Here is a 23,963-nt window from a genome sequence, read left to right as displayed (position 1 = left end):
ACAATATTTGCTACTTAGATCGTACATGCATTTCCATGTCAATATCTTTTAAATTCTGACAGCCATTTCTTCTGTGGGTGTCTACTTAGTGTTCATCTTAATTCTAAATCTATAGTGGTCAGTCTATGGATATTGGATCGCTGATGGTGCATAAGGATATACAAGGAAAAATATCACTTCTGACAAGTTTCCATGAAACTTTCTTCCTTAGTTCATGAAAACTAGACTGAAGGGATATTTTTCCTTTCCTTTCCTCATCCTCCATGAGTCATCAGCGATCTAAGATCCATAGATTGACCACTATAGAGTTAAGATCAACACCAAGTAGATACTCACAGAGAAGAGTTACAGTTTCTTACAATAATAAAACTATCAAACCTCAAATAGACTCCTAATTGGTACAATAAGTACAACAACTCATAGTCCTGGTTACTTATCTTGTTTCTCAACCATGGCAACTTGAAAATGTATGGAATTCAACTCCCAGAATTCAGGGGTGAAATCTAGCAGGTTCTGACAGGTTATGGAGAACCGGTAGGGGAAATTTTGAGTAGTTTGGAGAACTGGCAAATACCACCTCTGGCTGGTCTCTGGGGAATGGGGATTTTGTAGCATCCTTCCCCTGGAGTGGGGTGGGAATGGAGATTTTGCAGTATCCTTCCCCTGCCACGCCCACCAAACCACACCCACCCACAGAACCGGTATTAAAAAAAATTGAATTTCACCACTGCCAGAATTCCCTATTCAGCATGGCTGGCTGGGAATTCTAGGAGTTGGTAGTTCATACATCTTCAGTTGTCAGGGTTGAGAAATCCTGGTCTACATACTTTTCATATTATTATCTAATGGCTGTCAGAAACAACACGGAGCCATCTACACTCTCTTGATATTGTTTTTTTTTAAGTTACAAGAGTCCTTAAACTCATCCCTTGTGGTCCGCCATTGCTTTTGCGCCAAGGGCTGAGAAAGTGTGACCGGTGTGATGTGCATGACTAGGCATTTAAAAAAAAAAGGCGATCCCGAGTACTAATTCGATCGCTGCATTCATCCTTTCACTCCTTACTGCCACATGACCCTTCTTAACACCCTAAAATTGGAGAAGACCGTCAGCGCAGGAGCGTCCCGTGCCATTCCCCATTCTTAAAAAGCACTAGCTAGCAGGAAAGGGAGCAACCTCTACAGAGCTTCTGCTGTCCTACCCGCGGACTTTTTTTTTTGTTTTTTTGTTTTTTTGTTTTTTTACAGCATCCGGCTTCTTCATCCCTCAAACCACCCGAGTACGTTAGAAAACCGAGAGCGGGGAACATTTCTCTCTACTTTCGTGTGGCTCTGCGCATGGGCACTGCCGGCACCCAGTCCGGCCTTCCTGGAACTGGTTCCAAAAGCTCTCCTACTACGAAAGCGGGATTCCCACGCCCGGGCAAGTGTGAGCATGCGCATACTTCTCCTTTCTCTCTCTCTTCCCCCCCCCCATCCTTGCTTGCAAACCTTCTATAAGGGGCCGGTGCAATTGCTCGTAGCTCCTCCTTTGTCGAGAGCGTGTCGGCCTGTGGCTGTTGGAGCCGGCTGTGAGTAGGAAGGGATGCCCTTTGGCAACCGCAGAGGTGGATGAAGAGGCTGAGCGCCGGGGAATAGCTGGCGTAGAACTATAGGAGGCAGGAGCGGTGCCAGGGCTGCTGGTGCTGCTGCGGGTGGGGGAGAATTTTGGCTGGGAGATGTCAAAGGAGGGGTTCGGGTACCGGGTGGGGCATTTGGCTTTCTCCTGGAGTAGGGAGTGGCTATAGTTTCTCCAGTAATACAGAGGGTTGGTTGAGCAAGTTTGGGGTGCGGTGGAGGGAAGGAGGAAAGAGAAAATGGGGTGCCACGTGTTGGAAAATGAGGCGTTTTGTTTGCAAGCTTTCCTCCAGACTCCTGTGTTCTCAGGTTAAGTTAGGTTCTTGTGGGTTCATTGTGATTTGTGCGTGTGAGAGACAGATGTCGCACATCTCCTCTAAAGAAAGGAGATGTTGTGAGAACCTAGTTGCAAGATTATTGCCCAATCTACCTACTGAGCTTGGGGTTTGTAAGGGCATTATTTAAAGGGCCTGGGCTGTATTTGTTTCTTTATATTCAGACACTGCTTTTTTTTTTAAAAAAAAATCTGGGCTAGTATTTTTATAGGAAGAAATGTGTCTCGAGGTGTCTGAATTTTTGGGATATATTTGCAAGGGCCAAGGCCTTTTTAGAAATTATTTTACAACGGTATATGGACATGGGTTCTGTTAATCTATTGAAATAAAAACAACAAAAGAAAAACATGGCATCTTCAAAACCCAAACACATTTATTATATTATAAATATCTGGACTTGGATAGTGTTCTCAATTCAAATTTCACTCCTGGTGATGAAATGACCACATATGTGAACATCACTTGGCCAACATCTGGAAGTGGTTTGTTGTTGCCTTCTCGGGTTTTTTTCTTTTTTAAACATTTCCCAATCTAGTCTACAAAGTGGATTTTCTGGTGGTCTCCCATCAGTTTACTAACTAGGTTTGATCATGCTTTTTTTTTTTTTTTCTGAGCTGAGGTCAGCCACAATCTGCTAGGTGGGTTGGCTGGACACTTTAGATCAGAGGTCCTCAAACTTGGCAGCTTTAAGACTTGTGGACTTCAACTCCCAGAATTCTCCAGCCAGCATAGCTCATAGCCAGCATAGAATTCTGGGAGTTGAAGTCCACAAGTCTTAAAGCTGCCAAGTCTGAAGACCTCTGCTTTAGATGGATGACTATTTAGATGGGAATTCTGGGCACCTATGTTACACTGATGCTGTATGACCTGCTCTAGTTTCCAGTTGCTTTCTGGGTGCAATTCAGGATATTGGTTATCATTATTAAAGCTACTGCCTGGCACGGACCAGGTTCTTTGGAGGGAACCTCTGTCCCACCAGGTTGGATAGGTGGATGGTCCAGGCCCTTTGAATGCTGTCATCTGGTGGGACCTTGGAGGCATGCCTTCTCTGTAGCTGGCTCTGACTCTTTAGAATAGGCTCCCACTGAGATCTGCACCTTCCATCCCCAATCTTGTTAGCCTTCCTGAATGCTGTGAAGATTAGAGAGTTCTCCAAAAGCTCTGAACTAGGATGGGGATGAGCCAATGAGTATGGGATATGCGTTTTCATGGTGCCATGGAAGGAAGGATAAAAAGCATTTTTACGTTTTAATGATTTTGTTGTGAGCCATCTATGACATATGTCTCATAATTAAATACATTTTAATTCTATATTATAGCTCTCAAGAGGCCATCCTTGAGCAAAATATTTGAGTGGAACTTCAATGGAAGCAAGCTGAATTAAATTTATTATGAAAGTTAATCGTATTTTAGCTGATTAACACGTAGGGCTTCTCTACTATTTTTACCATGTTAAAGATACTGCTAAATCCAATTTATTGTGTTTTACATTTTCATAGAGTAATCATACTCTTCTAATAAAGATGAGGTACTCTTTGGGCAATTTATTTACTTTGATGGTTATGAGAAAGTGAATAGTAAAATTAAAGATCAGAGGGAAATAAAATGAAAAAGATGCTCACAATGCAAAGATATCTATATTACATCAAATGACAGTTTTGTGAATGGCCACTTTTATTGGCAATTATTATTTGATCTTTTTCATTTTATTTCCCTCCGCTCCTTCCTTTTAATGTTCATTTTCCCACAACCATCAAAATAAACTCCTCAAAGAGTACTTCATATTTGTAGAAGCTTACTCTATGAAAATGTAAAATATGTTAAATTGGATTTAACAGGTATCTGTAACATGGTAAAAATAGTAGAGAAGCAGTTTGGTAATAAATTAGCTTCTTGCAAAATGCATATACATTTGCGTATATGCATGCATTTTTTGCTTTAAACCTATTATGTAAACAATAGTAAAATGATTTTTTTTTTAAAGGCACCATGCTAGAGCATTCATTATTGAGAAGTCCTTATTTTTGGGAGGCTTCTTTGTTAGCTATTAAAAGATGGTATCTAAATAATATTAAAAGGATAAGAAAGGATGAAGAAACTATAGATGAATGAACCAGGGATTTAAAAATTTCATGGAGGTTAGGGCATCATTAATTAAACATAATTAACTGCATATATTGCTTTAAAAGACTAAAAAAAAATCACAAAAATCATTATGCTAAGTTAATGAATATCAAGAACTGATATAATACAGTATAAATCACCTGGTAAAATTTTGTGTTGGCTATGTCTTCCAGTAATGGAATAAAATTATCTTCAATTTTTTTTTTTTTTTGCTTTAATTTATATGCCGCCCTTCTCCGGAGACTCAGGGCGGCTTACAATGCGTTAAGCAATAGCCTTTATACTTTTGTATATTTATACAAAGTCAGCTTATTGCCCCCACAATCTGGGTCCTCATTTCACCTACCTTTGAAAGGATGGAAGGCTGAGTCAACCTTGAGCCTGGTGAGATTTGAATTTGCAGTAATTGCAAGCAGCAGATGTTAATCTGGTAACAGTGCTTTAGTCCACTGTACTACAGGCTCTTCAATTTTCTCAATGGTATCTTGCAAATCTTGTGGATTCCATCTAAGGAGATAGCATTCTGAGAATTTCAGCTATATTAAGGGTTTTCTAAAGGTTGGGGCTAATTCTGATGTTTTCATTATTTCCAGATGTCTACTTTGACGAGGCCCAATAATAGTTCGGACCTGAAGAGTTTCCCTAGTCCCATTACGGTAAAATGCAAAGAACATCCAGTTGTTTGTGTTAGAACTATTTAGGTTCACATGGATGTTTGGATGTTTTCCTGTTCCATGTTATTTTTTTAAAAAAGTTATAATTAAGCTTTGGGGAAAAAATCTGGTAAATTTTTGCTGTTGATTCTTTCTATTCTTAGAGATGATTCTCCAGAGACTGCTACAGTTGAATGAAGGTTTATGACACATAGAAATAGAAATCCTAACCAAAACTATTTCACTTTTCTTGGGAGGGAGGGAGACAGACAGACAGACAGACACATCCCCTCCCTCCCAAGGACATTATTTTCTTATTCCTGAAATACCACAACAGTGAATATTCCTTAAGTCTGGCCAACAAAATATTGTACTTAATTTAAACATCAAGGGAAGAGGAAGATTTGTCATATTATCATATTATAATGTGTATACATTGTAAATAAAAGGCAGTCAATAAATACTGTAAATACAGACTTCAGCCTGCTAATATTCTTAAATTATTCCTAATAGTCTATCTGAGGTTGCTTTAGCCAATAAAAATATAACCTTCAAGATTAACCATGCTTTGGAAAACTGTTTGCAAATCTTTATTTTATTGTTTTTCTTTGAACTGTGCACCCTCAGTCAAGCTTTGTATGTCTCATTTATCAGACTATTTATCCTTTCCAGATGCTTCATGTCTGGTTTTTAAGTGTGACCAGAACTGAATGTACTCTTCCAGAAGAGATTTTTCCACTGCAAAGTGAAGTGAGAGAAGCAATTTCTGTGTCATGCTTGCCTAATACCTAACCATTATAGTGTACATTGGCATTAAATGTGTTTGGACATCATGAAGACTATAAACCTCTGGTGATTCAGTATGATTAATAGCTGAAGTTTTATAAACTTACGACATCTTTTACATGACACTGCACCTTACTTATCCCTTCAATAAATTTCATAACTCTGCAAAAATCCTGAACCAGGTTTAATGAACTCCATCTCATGATACAAATATTAAGGTAGAGTAACACAGATAATGCCCTGGTGGTAGATGGCAGAGGCCTAACTTTTTCTGCTCAACAGTTGTTTCCGGAATCAATTTTGTGTGCTTTTTGGAGTAGGTACAGGTATCTAGGCTTGCGATACCCCATGTATGATGGGAATACTTGGAGTTGTAGTCTAAATCTGGAGGGTAGTGGATTGAAAACAGCTGGTATATCTTTAATTTCTTTTTTTCTGACCAGTTGGCTGGAACGATTTAATAGGTGGGCTTGAAAAACAAGTTTAAGGCAGAAATCCTCATACTTATTTGAAACAAAACTTTTTGAATTAAATTGAATTAAATTATTTCTCAGAAATGAATTCTCTCACCTCAATCTCTAAAGTGCCATTGAATTCCAGTGTTTAGAAAATTTATCATTCTTTATTCAGTTTTCCAATAAAATGTATACAAGTGGGACTTACAAAGCAGGCAAATGATTAGCCCAAATAAATGATTTTTTCATGGTGGAATAATTTTTATAAAACTAAATAAACACAAGATTCGATTATTTTAAATAGAATGACACGGTCAAGTTCTAAAAAAAATTGAGTGGAAAATGGGTAAAGATAAAACCTGGCAATGGGTTTAAAACTGAAACATTAAAAAAAGAAACCGAAAACAGCCTTCATTTTGGCTTTTTAAGAACAAGCTATTCAAACTAATGCAATCAAGGCCAGAATTGAAAAATCATTAAATGATTCAAAATGCAGATTATGCAAAGAGGCAGAAGAAGCTATAGATTATATATTCAGCTCATGCAAGAAGATTGCACAAACTGATTATGAATGTTATAACTCTGTCACTATGATTCTCTGGAACATCTCTAAAATTATGTGCCATTAATGAAAAATCGGTGGGAATATTTAGTTAAAAAATAGTTGAAATGAATAGGTTAAAATATCACAGGGTTTTCAAATAAAAAAAATGATAAAGTCTTGGCTCACATCAGATTTAACTCTGGTTAAAAAGAAGAAACTATGGATGTGGCAACACCCCTGGAATAGTAGAATAGAAGACTAAGAATTGAAGCTCACAAGTAGCATGATCTAAAAATCAGGGTTGAAAGATTATGATATAAAGTCCCAGTGGTGGTCAGCACACTGGGTATCATACAAAAATATATTGGACAGCATTTAGAAAATTTGTGCATTGACAAAATTTCCATCTGTCTGTTACAAAAGGTCACTCTGCTTGGATGTGCACATGTACTGAACTGGATATATTATGTCAACCTAGGTTCTTGGGAAGAATTTGATGTGCACGAAGGCCAACACCAGTTAATAATATTTGATAATATTTCACAGTCAGCCAGATGTTTAGACTGGATTTGGCTTTTTTTATCTAGGTCATTGTGAAGGACTTGATAGTTGGAAATAAATGCTAAATGCAGTTTAAGCATTTGGCTGACTGTGCAACCAACTATAAATAAACCACATAGATAGATTTTCTCCATGACATTCTGTTCCCAACTTGGTCTTTAGGTCTTCCAACAATGTGTCCATTGCTGCTGTAATTTAGTCCATTCACATTATTGTTGGTCATCTTTTTCTCTTTCCTTCCACCATTCTCACCATTGTAGACTTTTCCAGAGAGCTAGACCTTCACCTAATACAGATAGTCCTCGACTTACAACAGTTTGTTTAGTGACAAACGTTTAAAGTTACAATGATACTGAAAAATGTGACTTATGACCTTTTTTTTTTTCATAATTACGGCCTTTGTAGCATCCCAATGATCATGTGATCAAAATTCAGATGCTTGGCAACCGGTTTATACTTATGACCGTTGCTGTGTCCCAAGGTCATGTGATCACCTTTTGCAACCTTTTCACAAGCAAAGTCAATGGGGAAGACAGATTCATTTAACTACCAGGTTACCAATTTATCAACTGCAGTGATTCACTTAACAACTGAGGCAAGAAAGGTCGTAAATGGGGCAAAACTCACTTAACGAATGTCTTACTTAACAACAGAAATTTTGGGCTCAATTGTAGTCATAAGTCGAGGACTACCTGTATATCCATAGTATGATCATTTGACTCTGGCCATTTGTGCCAAGACTAGCTAAAAACTGGTAACAGAGATTTCACATTTTTGTATATATAGTAAAATAAAATTTACAGTATATGCTGCTCATCACCCAGTGAATCTGGATGGTTTACAATTGTTAAACCACATTTAAGAAGAGAAATCAATGCTACTATTGCTTTGATTGAACAAAATTAAAGGAAAAAAAGTACAAGCTAGTACAATGAAGGCAAAGAAAGGATACCTGGAGGCAGGGGTGAAATGTAAAATTTGTTACTACCAGTTCTGTGGGCGTGACTTGGTGGGGGGGTGTTAATGTGACGGTGGGCGTGGCCAACTTTTAAAAAAAAACTTTTCAAAGCATTTTTTTCTAATGCTTTGAAAAGCCTCTGCCAATCAGGCAACTCAGCTGGGATCGTCAGAGAGGCATTTTAAAAAATACCTCTCTGCTGATCAGGCAACTCAGCTGGGATCGTCAGAGACTTTTCAAAGCATTTTTTTTTACCATCTCTTCGGGCCAAGAGGTTGCAGAAAAAAATGCTTTGAAAAGCCTCTGATGATCCCAGCTGAGCCGCGCGATCATCAGAGGCTTTTTTTTTACTTTTAAAAGCATTTTTTCTTTGGAAGAGGTTGTAGAAAAAATGCTTTTAAAAGTAAAAAAAAAGAGCCTCTGATGATCGTGCGGCTCAGCTGGGCATGGTGGTGATGGTGGGGCACAGGGATTTTTGCTACTGGTTCTCCGAACCACCCGCCGCCATAGCTACCGGATCGGGCGATCCGGTCTGAAGAAGTGGTATCAGTCATCCTCATCAAAAGCCTGGATGAGGAGCCAGGTATTTAAAGTTCTGTGGAATTTTGTGGGGCTGCTCATTCCAGAGGACAGGTACTGCTACAGAGAAATCACACACCTAGAGTCCTGACAGATATCATTCTTATTTGATGGAACCCAGAGCATGCCAAACCTGCTAGATCAAACTGACTGGGCAGATACTATGGGACACAGGTAGTACCCGAGGTGACCATGTCGGGCTTCATAGGTGATGGACCAGCACCTGGAATCATGCTCAGAAGTCGAAGTCTTTGTGTTTCTAGTATAGGAATGTATAGGTTATGTCAGCGTTTCCCAAACTTGACCCTTTGAAGATGTATGGACTTCAACTTCCAGAATTCCTCAACCAGGCATACTATTCCTCAACCAGGCATCCTGGCTGGGGAATTCTGGGAGTTGAAGTCCATGCATCTTAAAATAGCCAAGTTTGGGAAACACTGGGTTATGTTATACTCAGTATATATACTTGAGTATAGTATATATATATTGACAGTGCATATTTGATATAAATGGAGAGTATGTTTGATATCGAGCAGTTGAAAGATCAAGTAATGTGATGTAGAAGTTAATTGAAAATGTTTTAACTCTCTTCTGGAAGTTGTGAACTCTTAAAGTATAACTATTATAGTCTCAAATTGTTGCCACCCCCATAGTATCATGGTATGACTAATACAAATTGTGTTGCCACTGAATATGGTTAACAACATTAAGGAGATCTATTCCTGATGAATATATAACATGAGATAGAGAAGAAATGAACAGGGAGGGGGCAGAAACTTTGTTGTCGGTCTACTTTGTATGTGCAAACTCTATATAGTAATTCTGCAACAACAAACAAGTCATAATGTTTTGTATAGATTAATAAAGAACAGATTTGTCATCTGTTGTATCTCCTCTTCTAGGCCAGAGTGAGCACAGAAAGAACTAATTGGGAGAACTAAACAGAGACTTTTTTGTTTACTTTCAGTCACAAAGTAATCCTTCACCAAGTTCATTTATGAATGAAACGTGTTGCCAGGCTCCACCAGCCTTCTATTCAGTGAAACCCATCCAGCATAAATCAGGTATCTGCTTTGAATATTAAACCACTGAGCTGAGATTTATTTCTTGGGTGCGTCTTGTCCTTAAAGTGTTCAATATATTGACCTAAGTGTGGAGTTCTTGGTGCTCTCTGTGCTTTGTTGTTGCAGAGGTTCATTACCTGATTAGGTAACATCGCCAGTGCAAGTAAGTGTGGGATTTGCTTCAGTGGTGAAATTCAATTTTTTTTACTACCCGTTCTGTGGGCGTGGCTTGGTGGGCGTGGTGTGGTTTGGTGGGTGTGGCAGGGGAAGGATACTGCAAAATCTCCATTCCCACCCCACTCTGGGGTCAGCCAGAGGTGGTATTTGCTGGTTCTCCAAACTACACAAAATTTTCGCTACCGGTTCTCCAGAACCTGTCAGAAACTGCTGGATTTCACCCCTGGTTTGCTTCCTGTTTATATACAGTAGCTTGCTCTATCAGTGTTGGTAAATGTTGGAAACTATGGAAACTTATTCTATAAAAGATCTTTGTTTCTGATGGCATAGATTGATATATGCTTATCAATATGTCAATTATTTATGCTTAAAAGTAGTTTACTCAGAGATATAAATATAGTGAAGACAGAGGAAGCAAGGCTTCTCTTTGCCACCCACACCTTGCCCAATATTTTCAAGAATACCAATTGAACAAAATGTACAGGTAGCCCTTGGTTTATGACCACAATTGAGTCCCAAAATTTCTGTTGCTAAGGGAGACATTTGTTAAATGAATTTTGCCCCATTTTGTGACCTTTCTTGCCACAGTTGTTAAATGAAGCGCTACAGTTGTTCAGATATCAACAGAGTTGTTAAGTGAATTTGGCTTCCCCATTTGCTTGTCAGAAAGTCACAAAAGGTGATCACGTGACCCCAGGATGCTGCAACCATCATAAATATGAGTCAGTTGCCAAGGGTCTGAACTTGGATCACGTGAACATGGGGATGCTGCAATGGTTGTTAAGTGTGAAAAATGGTCATGTCACTTTTTTCATTGCAACTTTGAACAGTCAATTAATGAACTGTTGTAAATTGAGCACTACCTGTACTGCAGAAGCCCAGATAACCATTAGATGGCAGCAGAAAGAACCGAATGGTTCTCCTCTACTACAAACTAGAGGTCAAGGTCTGCTAAATCAAGTCTTCATTTTGTATGGCTCTGTCTTTTTTAGTTAAGCATTAGCTAAATCAGTGGGGGCGTCTAATGCAGCAAATGATAGCATAGCAAAAGCAACTATGCTTGGTAAGATTGAGGGGGCGTGAGAAGAAGGGGATAAAAATGGGCAAGAGGAATGAATGTGTTCATTGCTAGTGCAATGTTGGAAGCGTTGGTTGCTTCTGGGCATACAGGTCAGAGTTGTGGACAGTTGTCCATACAGTTTCCAAGAGCCAGCTGCAATGCAGTCCAGATGAGGCTCTACTAATTTCCTTGAGTTTCCTTAGATATTTTTGAAGATGAATACCGATTGCTCCTAGCTCCTAGCAAAATTAATTATATTAATTTTATAAAATTATAAAACTAATATAATTTTAAAGCAAACCTACTACAAAATACGTTAGAAGGGAAGGTGCTACAATAATTACATTGTGGTAAAACAATTGATTGCCATTTTACACATTTTAAAAAAATGGCAAGGTCATTCTGGTTCATTCTAGCAGAAAGTATTTTAGGAAAGTAAAGGTTATACAAGGATATGTCTTGCATTTCTGATTAAAACCACAGGCAGAATAAATAGCAAAAGTAACACTTGTTTTATGGCTGTCTGAGCACAACGTGGACATAGCAATGAGTCAAGCTTTTTTTTGGTGTGAAAGAAAGCTGCTTAACCTTTGATGTGTCAGATGGAAAAAACTGATTGAAATAGCCTCTACACTGGCTAACCCAGTATAGATACTGTAGAGAAGAAATCTATTTCTTAACAGAATAACATCTGGCTCTCTTAAAGTCCAAGACTCTAGTTTGACTTTGTTGTATTGCTTGTGCTTGCATAATGTTGAATTCCAATATTGCATGATCACTTGCCTACAAGGTTCCTGTAGCTTCAACACCTGTTATCATTTCATCATTTCATTCTTGGACCAAGATTGGTCAGAACTTAATAAAACAGTAATTTCCTGAGTGGACAAACTTGGTATGGGAAGTTATTTTTAATTCACTTAATGAATAAATAATTCTTTTAACAATACGTTTGCTAAAAACTTCTTTCTTTTCTGCAAATAAACCTCAAAACACCTTTGCAGTTCACTAAACTTTATACGTTTAGTAGCCATTCAACAAATATAACATTTACCTTTTAGAAATAAAAATAAAAATATTCAGGAAAAATAAAAAATCATGTAGAAAAATTAGAATGATATCAAAATTATTTTATGTGGATCCCATAAACTGGCTTTCAGTTTACACTTTGTATCAAATGACGGTTTATTTTAATTTGGTTTACTGAATAAGCTGGTTTCCTAGATTGACAGAACATAATATGCCCAAATCAACCAAATAGGTCTTCGTACAGCATGTTAAGACACTCATTGTCTTTTAGTTTCTGATGAATTTGTTCACATGTATTTTATCCTGCATTTGATAAAAAAAATTAAGAATACTTAATTCTTTCAATTTGTCTACAAAGACACGAAGATTAAAAAATACTTGTAGAAATGATGGGAACTAATCTTAAATCAGTATGTGGAAGCTTTTTGTGCTTATATGAAGGAAAAATCATTCTCTAAGACCTTTTATGATATTCTTGTGAGCATCAGTAATGATATTAATCATAAATTAAAAAGCATATTGAGTTATTATTGTAAACTACTGTACCACTGCAGCATTTCATTCAAGTTGAATTCAGTATTTTTAAAATGGAGACAGGCCTTCAAAAAAAAAAAAATCCATTCGATGGACATGCAGCAAAAATTACATTTCTCCACGGGAACAAAAGTCTCACACTATACCATTAACTTTAAAAAATTCAGAATCAATTGCCAAAAAAAAAAAATCCCCACCCAGACCTTTTTCCTGCCATCCTTTTGGGCTTTTATGAAATTTTTCATACTATATACCCGTGATGGCGAGCCTATGACACGCATGCCCAAAGTGGCACACAGAGCCATGTCGCCTGGCACCTGTGGCGTCGCCCATTCCTCTTCCGAATTTCTGGCGTGGATGTGCGTGCGACGATCCACTGGCCTTTTTGCATGCGACAGTGCCAGAAAATGGAAGAGCTGGACTTCCGTTTTCCTGCGTGAGCATGTGTGCCGGCCAGCCACGTGCACCGGAAGTTCATTTGGGGGGGGGTGCATGCGCCCTGGGCAGCTTCCTTCTGGGTTTCGGTGCCGAAAAGGTTAACCATCACTGCTATATACTGTAAAGTAATATTTCTGCTGAATGGATTTTTGCATTCTAAGTATCTTTTTTAGTGTCCTGCTGATTTTTCACACTGTAATTTGCATAGTCTCTTTTCTTTAGCTCCATTGCCTGGAGTTGATACAACCTGGTAAAAAGCCATTCCTTCGCTCACCCCTCCCCTTCCAGGCATTATGGCTTATTATTTTATAGTGTCTGAACAAAAAAGTCATATTCTTGGCTTTAACAGTTGAAATAGCGAAAAATAATGGTAAAAAACTATTCGAAATGGGCCTACAACGTGCTATGTGGGAACCCCATGTTTTGCATCATTTGTACAGACATTTTCTACATTCTTTTTTATTGTTACTTTTTTTTTTGCTGTGCCCCTATACCTTGAAAATAGTGTTCCTTGGATATGATCAAAAATATTACCTTTTTGTTAGTGGTTTAAAGCAGTGGTGAAATCTAAAATCTGTTACTACCGGATCTGTGGGCGTGGCTTGGTGGGGGGGGTAATGTGACGGTGGGCGTGGCCAATTTTTTAAAACTTTTAAAACCATTTTTTACATGTAAAACCATGTAAAAAATGCTTTCAAAAGGCTCTGACGATCCCAGCTGAGTTGCCTGATCGTCAGAGGGTTTTTAAAAAAACCTTCTGCCGATCAGGCAACTCAGCTGGGATCGTCAGAGCTTGGCTCGTCAGAGCCATTCAAAAGAAAAAAAGTTCTGATGATCGCGCGGCTCAGCTGGGCATGGGGGGTGGGGGCAGGGATTTTTGCTGCCGGTTCTCCGAACTGCCCGTCACCATCGCTACCTACTCGCCTGAGCCGGTCTGAACCGGGAGCATTTCACCCCTGGTTTAAAGGTAAAGGTGAAGGCTCCCCTCGCACATATCTGCTAGTTGTTCCCGACTCTAGGGGCTGGTGCTCATCTCTGTTTCAAAGCCGAAGAGCCAGTGCTGTCCAAAGACGTCTCCGTGGTCATGTGGCTGGCATGACTAAATGCCAAAAGCACACAGAATGCTGTTACCTTACCACCAAAGGTGGTTCCTATTTTTCTACTTGCATTTTTTACGTGCTTTCGAACTGGTACGTTTGCAGAAGCTGGGACAAATAACGGGAGCTCACCCCGTTACATGGCACTAGGGATTCGAACCGCTGAACTGCCGGCCTTTTGATCAACAAGCTCAGCGCCTTAGCCACTGAGCCACCGCTTCCCCTTAGTGGTTTACATTGGGAGATTAAAAAAGAGAACATTAGAGATTTAAGAGTATGAAGTCATACTACTCTCTCACATATTTGCTGTAAACAGAAGTGTGATCTGCTGTACTTTTTCTGTTGTGTAGAGATAATCAACAGCCAGCCTCTTCCCATATCAGACAATGGCAAAAGGAAAAAGAAAAAGAGGACAAGAGCTACAGATCATTTCCCTGGAAGGTTTGAAGGTTGGATTTATAACTGCTTGGATTTTTGGGGGGTGTAGTTTTGGTTTTGTGTAGATTTGTTTGCTTGTTTTCAATCTTCTATGGTAGTCTTAGTTTAGGAATACTGTAAGAATATTGCACTTTGATTTGATTGTATTTTTCAATCTCAGCAACTTTTAAGATGTAGGATTTCAATTCCCAGAATCCGCCAGTCACCATGGGTAGCTGGGGAATTCAAGCTTACAAATCTTAAAGTTGGAAACACTGGGTTAAAAGAACAACTTCTTATATTTTTCTACTTCTTGTTCATTGTCCTTGTTTGGCTTTGCTGAAGAAGAACAAAATAGAGATACTCCCTGTTTAACAACAGCCCTGTTTAGCAACCATTTGAAATTGTGACAGTGTTGAAAAGGTAATTTTATGACCGGTCCTTGAACTTACCAGAATTGCAGGTTACAGTACATTATCACCATTCAGGTGCTTTGCAACCAGCCCAGATTTATGGCCATTGCAACATCCAGTGGTCCTGTGATTGTCACTTGCGAGCTTCGCATCCAGCTTTCAACAAGCAGAGTCAGTGGAGAAGCTGGCAGTAAAATTACAAGTCATGCGATATCTCAAGAAGTGATTTCCTTATTGACCATGGCTGAACTGATGTTGTAAATCCTTTGTGGTCACGTGATGTTTCACTTAATGACCGTATCACTTAGCGACAGTTGCTGGTTCCAGTTGTGGTTATTGAGGACTACCTATAGTTGAAATTCACATAGCATGATTTCATATTTCATTGATATTATTCCAAGATAATTGAAAAGGAAGAACCATAAGCAATTAAAATCTAGAAGATAAAATAGAGGGGATCACAACCTTTCAGAAATGATGTTTTCCATATGAAAAACCGATAAACTTTTCTTCCATGTTGTCGTCTTTAATTTCTTGATGAACTTTTTCTTGTTCAGGAGCAAATGTATTATCGGCACTAAGTTTACTGAATTGTCCACTGTTAATTCCTTCTGTATATGGGATTATTATTATTATTATCATCTATTATCTATTATTCATTACACATGAAATTCAGTCAATTGAACATTTAAACATGTATCACAAATATCATTGACTGGCTCTGATGGTTGATACGGGTTTGCTGCCAGCATCCTAGGTATCAGCCAAGTATCTTCTTAAAATGTATGTTGTTCCTAGTAGCGCAGTCTTTTGCTTCGCTGGTGCTAGAGCAGGAAGCTGTAGCTTCTTGATGTATTTTGCAAAATTCTTAGACATGGTACCAAGTGTCCAGATGACAGTGGGTATCACTGTTACATGTTTCATCCATAATCGCATAGTTTCTTATTATTATTACTGTTATTACTATTATTATTATTTGGCAGATTTATATAAGCTCACTGCAGAGATGCTTGGTGAGGGCTCCTATGCCAAGGTTCAAGGAGCAGTTAGCTTGCAGACTGGAAAGGAATATGCAGTTAAGGTGAGGAAAAAAGCATCACAATTTTCCTTTTGATTAAGAGCATTATTGCTTAAAAATGTGATTTCCTCTGTGAGAACCTACAAGAACCCAGTTATTAACTACACTAATTACGATTTCAGAGGTAGGGAACTATGGGCCCTTTATGATTTATGGACTTTAACTGAGGCAGGGATTCTGGGATTTGAAATCCACAAGTCATAAAAGGGCCATAGTTCCCCAAACGATACTAGCTCTAACCATTTTTTCCCCCTTCAACATATTGAAATGAAAAGATTGTGTCATTGGCAACATTTTGCATCATGCAAAATTTTCTACTTCTGCAACAGGAATTTCCCTCACTTTTATTCCCAATGCTCCATGAAGGCTTCTGAAAGCTCATCTGGAGGTTTCAGGATTGAGTGGATCTGTAACGTGGTGCAAGAAGTGATTTTGATCTGTCAATAAAACCCAGTTTTGGCAGGCAGACAGAATTGGATATAATGCAATATTCATTCTGCAAGAAGTTTTTCATTTAAAAAAAACTTTCTACTTTTGCAACAGATAATTGAAAAAAATGCTGGACATAGTCGGAGTCGGGTATTTCGAGAAGTGGAAACATTGTATCAGTGTCAGGGCAATAAGTAAGTATTACAGTATTAATATGTTAGAAATTAGTATGCTAAAAATTCCACAAAATAAGATTGGCAGCAGTTGTTTATTCTTGGTATATTTGTAGAAAGCAAATAACATCCCTCGGTAAATTATGTTGATAAAGCACAAAGGGTAGACTTGAAGCAGCTGCTTCTACCAAAATTTTTCAGCTCCTATATATTTTTTTAATAATGTAGGCCTGGGAATGAAAAGAGCGAATACAAGTGAATTATTTTTCATATTTATTAAAGATACTGATTAATTTTAGAAACTGTCATACTGATGACTTTAGGATTAGACCAATGTGATTATTTTATTGTTTATCTGAAAACATCAGAATATTTCAAATAACACTTTGGGGGATACTTGTGCCTTTGATGTACTAAGAAAATAAGACTTAGCATGATCACCTGTGCCTTGTTTTTAAGGAACATTTTGGAATTAATAGAATTTTTTGAAGATAGTGTAAAGTACTACCTTGTGTTTGAAAAACTGCGAGGAGGTAAGTATGTATTCCCCTTCCTTTGTCTCTGCCCCCCTCCCAATTTTATTATAACAGTGACCCGCCTTAGTTTAATCATTCAAACTTTTCGCCGAAATATGTAGTTTTATCTTCTATTACATAACACTTGGATTTTCATTCATAGCCTATTTTAAAGATTATTATTGTATTCATGTATGAAGCTGAAATATTATCCAGATAATATTGGGATGGTTCTTAAAAAATGAATTGAAGTCACTCAGAATAATTACATTATAGTAAAGTGCAGATAACTTGTGCTTTTTAGTTTTGAGAATTGGTCACAGATATAAAAAATATGAAGTTAGGAAACAGATTATGTGTCCCTCTCTGCAGTGACAAAGTATCATACAATTTCACAGTAAAAATCTGCACATCTACAGTATATATTCAAAATTCGTCTTTGATGGGGGGGTGGGGAGGTTCAGAAAATGTGAACATTCTTTAAACTTTTGGCCTTTCATTCCTGATTAAAATAGTAATCTTGTATAAAGAACTTTGGAGTAAATGTCACACTTGTTTCTGAAGAAAACAGACCAGTCTGCATGGTCTCCAACTGTTGAGCTGTGATGTGGGGGCTGTAAAATCAATTTCTCTTCTGTAATTACCTTTGCTGCTATTTTTGTTGAGATAGGAACCTGGGCAATTTAGTTGTCACAAATATGTCTATACTTATTATAGAGTTTGATATCTTCAGATGTTTTGCCTAAAAGCATCTACCTGCCGTCTTTCCTCTATAGGCTCTATCCTGACTCATATACAGAAGCAAAAGCACTTTAATGAGAGGGAGGCCAGCCAGGTGGTGAGAGACATTGCCTGTGCATTGGATTTCTTGCACACAAAAGGTAAAAACATACATATTCCTATTTCCAAGCTCATTAGCCATCAGCTTTCAGGCTAGGCAAAGTTGCTTGTATACTTAAAAGACCAGCATGAAATTAAGTTTATTTCTTTGTTTAAGCATTTTGGATGTCTTTTTCTGACATAATAGCATAAGGATTTTGACACTGTGGTTGTTGCCTTTGAGGTACAGTGAATGAACATAGTCCCTATTGAGTTATTGCACAGGAATGATGATTCAATATAAATGACACTTATAGGGGATTTAGAGAAGATGATTAATGCTCATATTAACTGTGTGCTTAAAAGTGACCCACAGGCCTTGTAAGCAGATATGTTGCAGTATGTGGAGGAGGCTAGGCTATGAAGTAGCATGGATGATTTTTTAAAAAATTAAAAACATACAGAATTATGCATGCAACCCAACCTGGTTACCATAAGGTTGTAAAAATTTTTAAGTTTCCAGTTTCCAGTCCATTATTACAGCCTTCAGAATGGTACAATAGTGCCACACTGTTCATTAATAATAAAAATGTAAAATCAATATAACGCGCATAAGTAATAGAAGTAAGGATGATTGGGAAATTAGAAATTAAGTCTGATAAAGACAGATGAAATAATTGTGAAGAAAAGATTCTGGTAGAGTTTTTCAAATAGCTAAGACTGTCACACAGAAAATCAAGACTTGCACTGGGATATGGGACAATAGATTTAGGTTTAGGAAGGCAGGAATAAGCTGGATATTAGAAACAAACTTCATAAGAATATGAGTAGTTTGCAAATTGATCCAGTTATGAAGCGGGGTAGTGGCTCTCCTCTGCTAGATGTATTTAAATGCAAACTAGACAGCCATTTGTTGGGGAGCCTTTAATTGTATAAATGGTCATTTCTAATGCCACGGATCAAAGTAACGTAAGTTTTGCTCACCACTTTACCTTAACAGTGACACTTAATGGTACAGATGATAAATTCAAAATTTTAAAAAATGTTTAAGTAAAACATTTATTTTTAAACCCACATCATCTTTCTATGTAGTCTGTTGGCCGGTAAAAAAAACAATAAAACCTCTATAATTAAATTTGAAGTGAGTAAAAGGTTTGTCCTCCTCACACATCAATACCACCTTCATGAAAAGGTCAGTGCAGTTACGGAAACACTGAAATTACAATGTAATTACAAAGTATTTTGAAGCCAGCCTGCCCCTGCCCTCCATTATCATAGCTTTTTCTTACCAACATCAAAAGTAAGCACTAATGGCCTATGTAGTTCATCCCCAGCCATCCTATATGAGATTCTTTGTCTCTAAATAAATCAGTGTGCCTGAGTTCGCTTCACTAACACAGGCTGCTACTTGTGTGCAGAAATATTAACAATTGGGCAATATAATTCAGTCATCCCATTATCTTCTGGTTAGAAGCAGGGCACCCTTTTGTTTCCCAGCTGAACAAATGCTTTGGTCAAAATTCTGAAAAAATAAAACTCTCCTTTTGAAGACCTACACATCCTTATACATGTCCAGTTCCCTTGGAAACGTAAGATTCATAGGTTTCCTTCTCACAGTTGTGAATACTCTATGTGTGGGTGAAAATGCGAGTCAAGCATTGACTTTAGAAGTTATGCCATTGTCCCTCAGGACTCTTTAGAACTCTGGTTTAGCTTGTGAAGGAGCGAGTCACTGCTGGTATCCGTGTATTGACAACACAAAGAACTTATGAAGGGAACATATTTTATTGTTTGTTCTTTAAAAAAATGTACCAGTATTACAGGTATACATACATCTCTTATCAAGAGCTATAAAGAATAGTCCATTAGCCAATACATTTCATTTTTTGTATTATAGAAAGGCTTCTTAAATGCCTGGATTGTACTATGTAATTTGTGGGAGTTCAAGATTCATGTGAAGATATTATTTTAATGCCATTATTCTAATGTATATTATTTCTCCTGTACAATTATTTGGAAAATATCCAGGAATATTTCATGAAGTTTGAATGTAACTTTAAGAGATGATTTAAGTGCAGTGGAATTAGTAGCTACTGCAAACACCAAAAAGCAAATATTTTCTCTATTTTTGGCATTGTTGTTTTGGACATGACTCATTGTCTTTCTGTGTTACTTCTTAGGTATTGCACATCGAGATCTAAAACCTGAGAATATACTCTGTGAATCTCCCAATAAGGTGTGTCTATGTTTAGTAATTCTACCTGTTTACTTTTCATTAGGCTTAATTTATTTCCTCAATGATTTGACTTATATATGTTTTTCCTTCTTACTCCATTTCAGGTATCACCTGTAAAAATTTGTGATTTTGATCTTGGAAGTGGGGTGAAACTCAACAGTGCATGTACTCCAATCTCTACTCCTGAACTGACTACTCCGGTACGTAGGCTCCTGTATTTTGAAGAGTTGGTTATGATGTGAAAACAGAGGGCAACAATTCAATATGTTGTGCTGCAGAGTTGCTCAGATGCACAACCTAGCTGGAGTTTAGTTGAATTGCAAAAAGTGAAATATCAAGCATGTCAATATTGTATTTTCCAGACAACATCTTGCTAACTTTTTGAGGGGTGATTATAGATGATAATATAGATTATAGAGTAAATTTCAAGTTTGCAAATAACTCTAATAATAAATTATAAATTGCATTTCTCAGATTTGAAAATTATAAGAAAATAGCTCCCAATAAGATCATGGAAATCTTGACATTAGTCCTAATGTAAAGTATCATTTGGCTTCATATATACAATATTTGGAAATGTTTTTTTTAATGCTTTCTTGCTACAGCAGTATTCTCAAGCAGGTAAACAGTCTTCGTATAATAAGTTCTCACAGTTTAGCAGTGTTTTTAGAAAATATTGATCTAAAAAAGCAGACTGTATTTGTTTGTTCTAAAAGACATGATGGGCCATCACGGTATCTTTACTCATGCTAAATATTATATATATTCATTTGATAAGCAGAATACTTGAGAGTAAAATATGGGAAAGCCCTGCAGTTCTGATACAGGAAGCCCTGACTGGATAATAGGCAGTTTGAAGCTGATATAAATGTGTCGTAAGCTGAATAAGCATTCAGTTTTACATACTTCAGTGTCAGGAAAAAGTTGTTCCAAAAGATTCCTTGAATGGATGCAAAGTTTGACAGAAAAGGGAATTGTCATGGGCAATTCCATCCAGTAAGGGGCAGCATAAGAAAATGAGTGGAATCGCACCAGGAAGCAGGAAACCTAAAGATAGCTGAAAATGGTAGTATGAAAAGCAGAATTACATATGTATCAAGTCCCTGTGAGTGTACCCAAGAGAGTGCAAATAAATAAGAAAAATTACAAACGGACTGGTTTATTGTCCTACATCATGTTTATTCTATTGTAGCCAACAAGACTTGCATCTTTAATGCTGCATAATAGAACTGATTGAACAGTCCTTTTGCAAAGTTATTTCAGAGATTTTTTAACATTGAAACTATTCATATGATTAATGACAGTTAACCTGTTAACAGCCATCATATTCATACGCCAAATTCCAAAATTATGGCTTGCACATGCTAAATAAAATCATTATCTTGGCTAGGTAATCAAATTACTAGAGAATTAAGAAGAGAGAACATGAAGTGTTATTTTCAAAAACAAAATATAATCAAATATATTGGGCACCTCAATCTCAACAATTCCTTATCAATGCACATTGGAAGGATTCAGATTTTGCTTTTACTTGTTTTCTTTCTTGTCATTGTTTAGCTCAGTATTTTTCAACCTCGGCAACTTTAAGATGTGTGGACTTCAACTTCTGGGATCTTAAAGCTGTTGTGGTTGAGAAACACTGGCGGCAATATGCTGACTCTGTCAACCGCTTAGAGAGGGCTGTAAAGCACTGTGAAGCGGTATATAAGTCCAAGTGCTATTGCTATCAGATGGTTGCAACACATGGTATGGAATCGTGGGTATAAAGTCCCTGGAACATGGTTTACTGTATATGTTTCTCCAAAACTCCTTGACCAAACATTAAAGGTTTGGGAGAGATTAAACTTTGGAAATGAGTGAATATGAAACGGTATTAGAATAAGTCACTTCATATTGGACAAGACATTTCAAAGAGAGTTGCAAGAATTTTAAACTATGTATTTAAAACAGCTTTTATGCATTGCCTGACCCAACTAATCACAGAACTTGACTTGCAGAGGTTTGGGGTGATAATGGGTATATTTGCATTTAATTAAAATCTGCAAGGTTGAGTTGTATCACCAAGCCAACTGTTTGTTACTACGCAAAAAAACATTCTAAAATTGTGCGTATATTCAAGTACTCTATACTGAGACATCTACAAATTAACATTCTCAATTTCATTTTTGCGTCCTGATAATTCTTGCTGTTGCCCAGCAACTGTGCCATAGTTTATTGCCAGGGTTGTGGGAGGTAAACCAGCAATCTTATGCTTATTTCCATAAAGTGTGAAATGCTGCCCTCACTTTTTTAAAAAAAATCTTGGCTTTAAAAATATTCAGTTTGTATTGTGCTACAAAATATGAATTAAATTTACGCTACAGCGTGTCTGGGTCTGGGAATCTCTTATCTGCCAGGGTTAGACTGAATGAGTTGTGTAGTTATCTCCAGAGAGATAACTGCTTTAAATCAATGAGAAATAATAATCACAGTAATAATCACAGTAACTTGGATAATAATCACAGAAACTTGGATAGAACTGATTACATCAGGGGTGTCTAACTTTGGAATCTTTATATGCTGGCTGGGGAATTCTGGAGATTGAAGTCTACAGATTTTAAAGTTGCCAAGGTTGGCTATCCCTGACTTAGATCGTCCCTTCCTTCCTCCATCCTTCTGGACTTCTTCAGCATCTGCCAGTATTCTGCTACTAAACTGATACTGATTTAAAATTAACAGCAGCAGAATTTCCTGCATTGGGTTTAATACTCTGCCAGCTTTATGGGGAAAAATAGTCACTCCAAATAGCTATGAGATGTTACTAATCATATAATTTGTAATAACAGGTAGTCCTCAACTTATAATCACAATTGAGTCCAAAATTTATGTTGCTAAGTGAAACATTCATTAAGTGAGTTTTGCCCTCTTTTACGACCTTTCCTGCCACAGTTGTTAAGTGAATCACTGCAGTCGTTAAATTGACTTGGCTTGTCAGAAGTTCGCAAAAACTGATTACATGAGCCCAGCACGCTGCAACCGTCATAAATATGAACCAGTTGCCAAACATCTGGATTTTGATCATGTGACCATGGGGATGCTGCAACAGTCGTAAATGTGAAAAATGGTCATAAGTCACTTTTTTAATGCTGTGAACGGTCACTCAGTGAACTGCAGTGCATTGATCTTAAGCATGGGTACTACATGCAGGGTTTTGGGTGGATCCGCCTTTCCAAAAAAAGTTATGTATTAACGGCACAGGTAGTCTCCCTTAATGACTACAATTGGAAGCAGCAGCTCCATTGCGAAGCACTGTCGTCATTAAGCAGAAAATTGTATGATCACATCGGGCTTATGGAATCACTTCCATAAATCACAGCCATTAAATGAGTCATTGGGGTCATTAAGTGAGATATCATGTGACCACCACTTGCAGCATTAGTTCCAGGTTCTCCATTCTTGTTGGAAGCTGGTTGTGAAACATGTGAACGGTAGTCACGTGATCACAGGATGCTGTGAGAGTAGCATCAGTGCGAGGGGGTTGCAAAGCTGTTTATTTTACACGGTTTGAATGGTCACTAAATGAGGCAGTCATTAAGCAAGGACTACCTGTGCTGTGAATGCTTCCTTTTCTGCAACTGTCTGATACAGTCTGATTCAGGGTCGAGCTGAGGATTTTGTGCAATTCCTGCATGATAAAGTTGCTCGGATTTGGGAAGGCTTGGACTCCGACTGGATGAGTCCAGGGGAGGAGACGAGGGTAGGTCTTGAGAATATTATCTGAGAGGAGTTTGATCCTGTGGCTCCCGAGGATGTGGACAGGGTTCTGGGTAAGATTAGTGCCACCACGTGTTTATTGGACCCGTGTCCCTCCTGGTTGGTACTGGCCTCCTGGGAGGTTA

At 37.8% G+C, this 23,963-nt stretch overlaps 1 protein-coding gene across 3 annotated transcripts in view; it reads left to right on the top strand.

The window, feature by feature from the left end:
* The first annotated feature begins 1,337 nt into the window (after nucleotides 1-1,337).
* MKNK1 (MAPK interacting serine/threonine kinase 1) overlaps nucleotides 1,338-23,963 on the top strand; it is a 28,999-nt gene continuing 6,373 nt past the window's right edge. The window contains exons 1-10 of one of the 3 annotated variants that reach the window (XM_034415014.3): nucleotides 1,338-1,426; nucleotides 4,667-4,729; nucleotides 9,577-9,673; nucleotides 14,356-14,454; nucleotides 15,819-15,916; nucleotides 16,457-16,536; nucleotides 16,975-17,048; nucleotides 17,807-17,911; nucleotides 20,030-20,085; nucleotides 20,190-20,285. In XM_034415014.3, the coding sequence (XP_034270905.2) occupies nucleotides 4,667-4,729; nucleotides 9,577-9,673; nucleotides 14,356-14,454; nucleotides 15,819-15,916; nucleotides 16,457-16,536; nucleotides 16,975-17,048; nucleotides 17,807-17,911; nucleotides 20,030-20,085; nucleotides 20,190-20,285 (768 nt within the window). In that variant the 5' untranslated portion in view covers nucleotides 1,338-1,426. Of the gene's footprint in view, nucleotides 1,427-1,469; nucleotides 1,605-4,666; nucleotides 4,730-9,576; nucleotides 9,674-14,355; nucleotides 14,455-15,818; nucleotides 15,917-16,456; nucleotides 16,537-16,974; nucleotides 17,049-17,806; nucleotides 17,912-20,029; nucleotides 20,086-20,189; nucleotides 20,286-23,963 lie in introns of those variants that run through there. The other 2 variants (XM_034415011.2, XM_034415012.3) reach the window with 2 other exon arrangements.

The sequence above is a fragment of the Pantherophis guttatus genome, chromosome 3, assembly GCF_059756535.1.
Source record: "Pantherophis guttatus breed Tessera chromosome 3, ASM5975653v1, whole genome shotgun sequence".
NCBI lineage: Eukaryota > Metazoa > Chordata > Lepidosauria > Squamata > Colubridae > Pantherophis > Pantherophis guttatus.
Note: the sequence above shows the minus strand (reverse complement) of the source record. Positions and strands in the feature narration are given on the sequence as shown.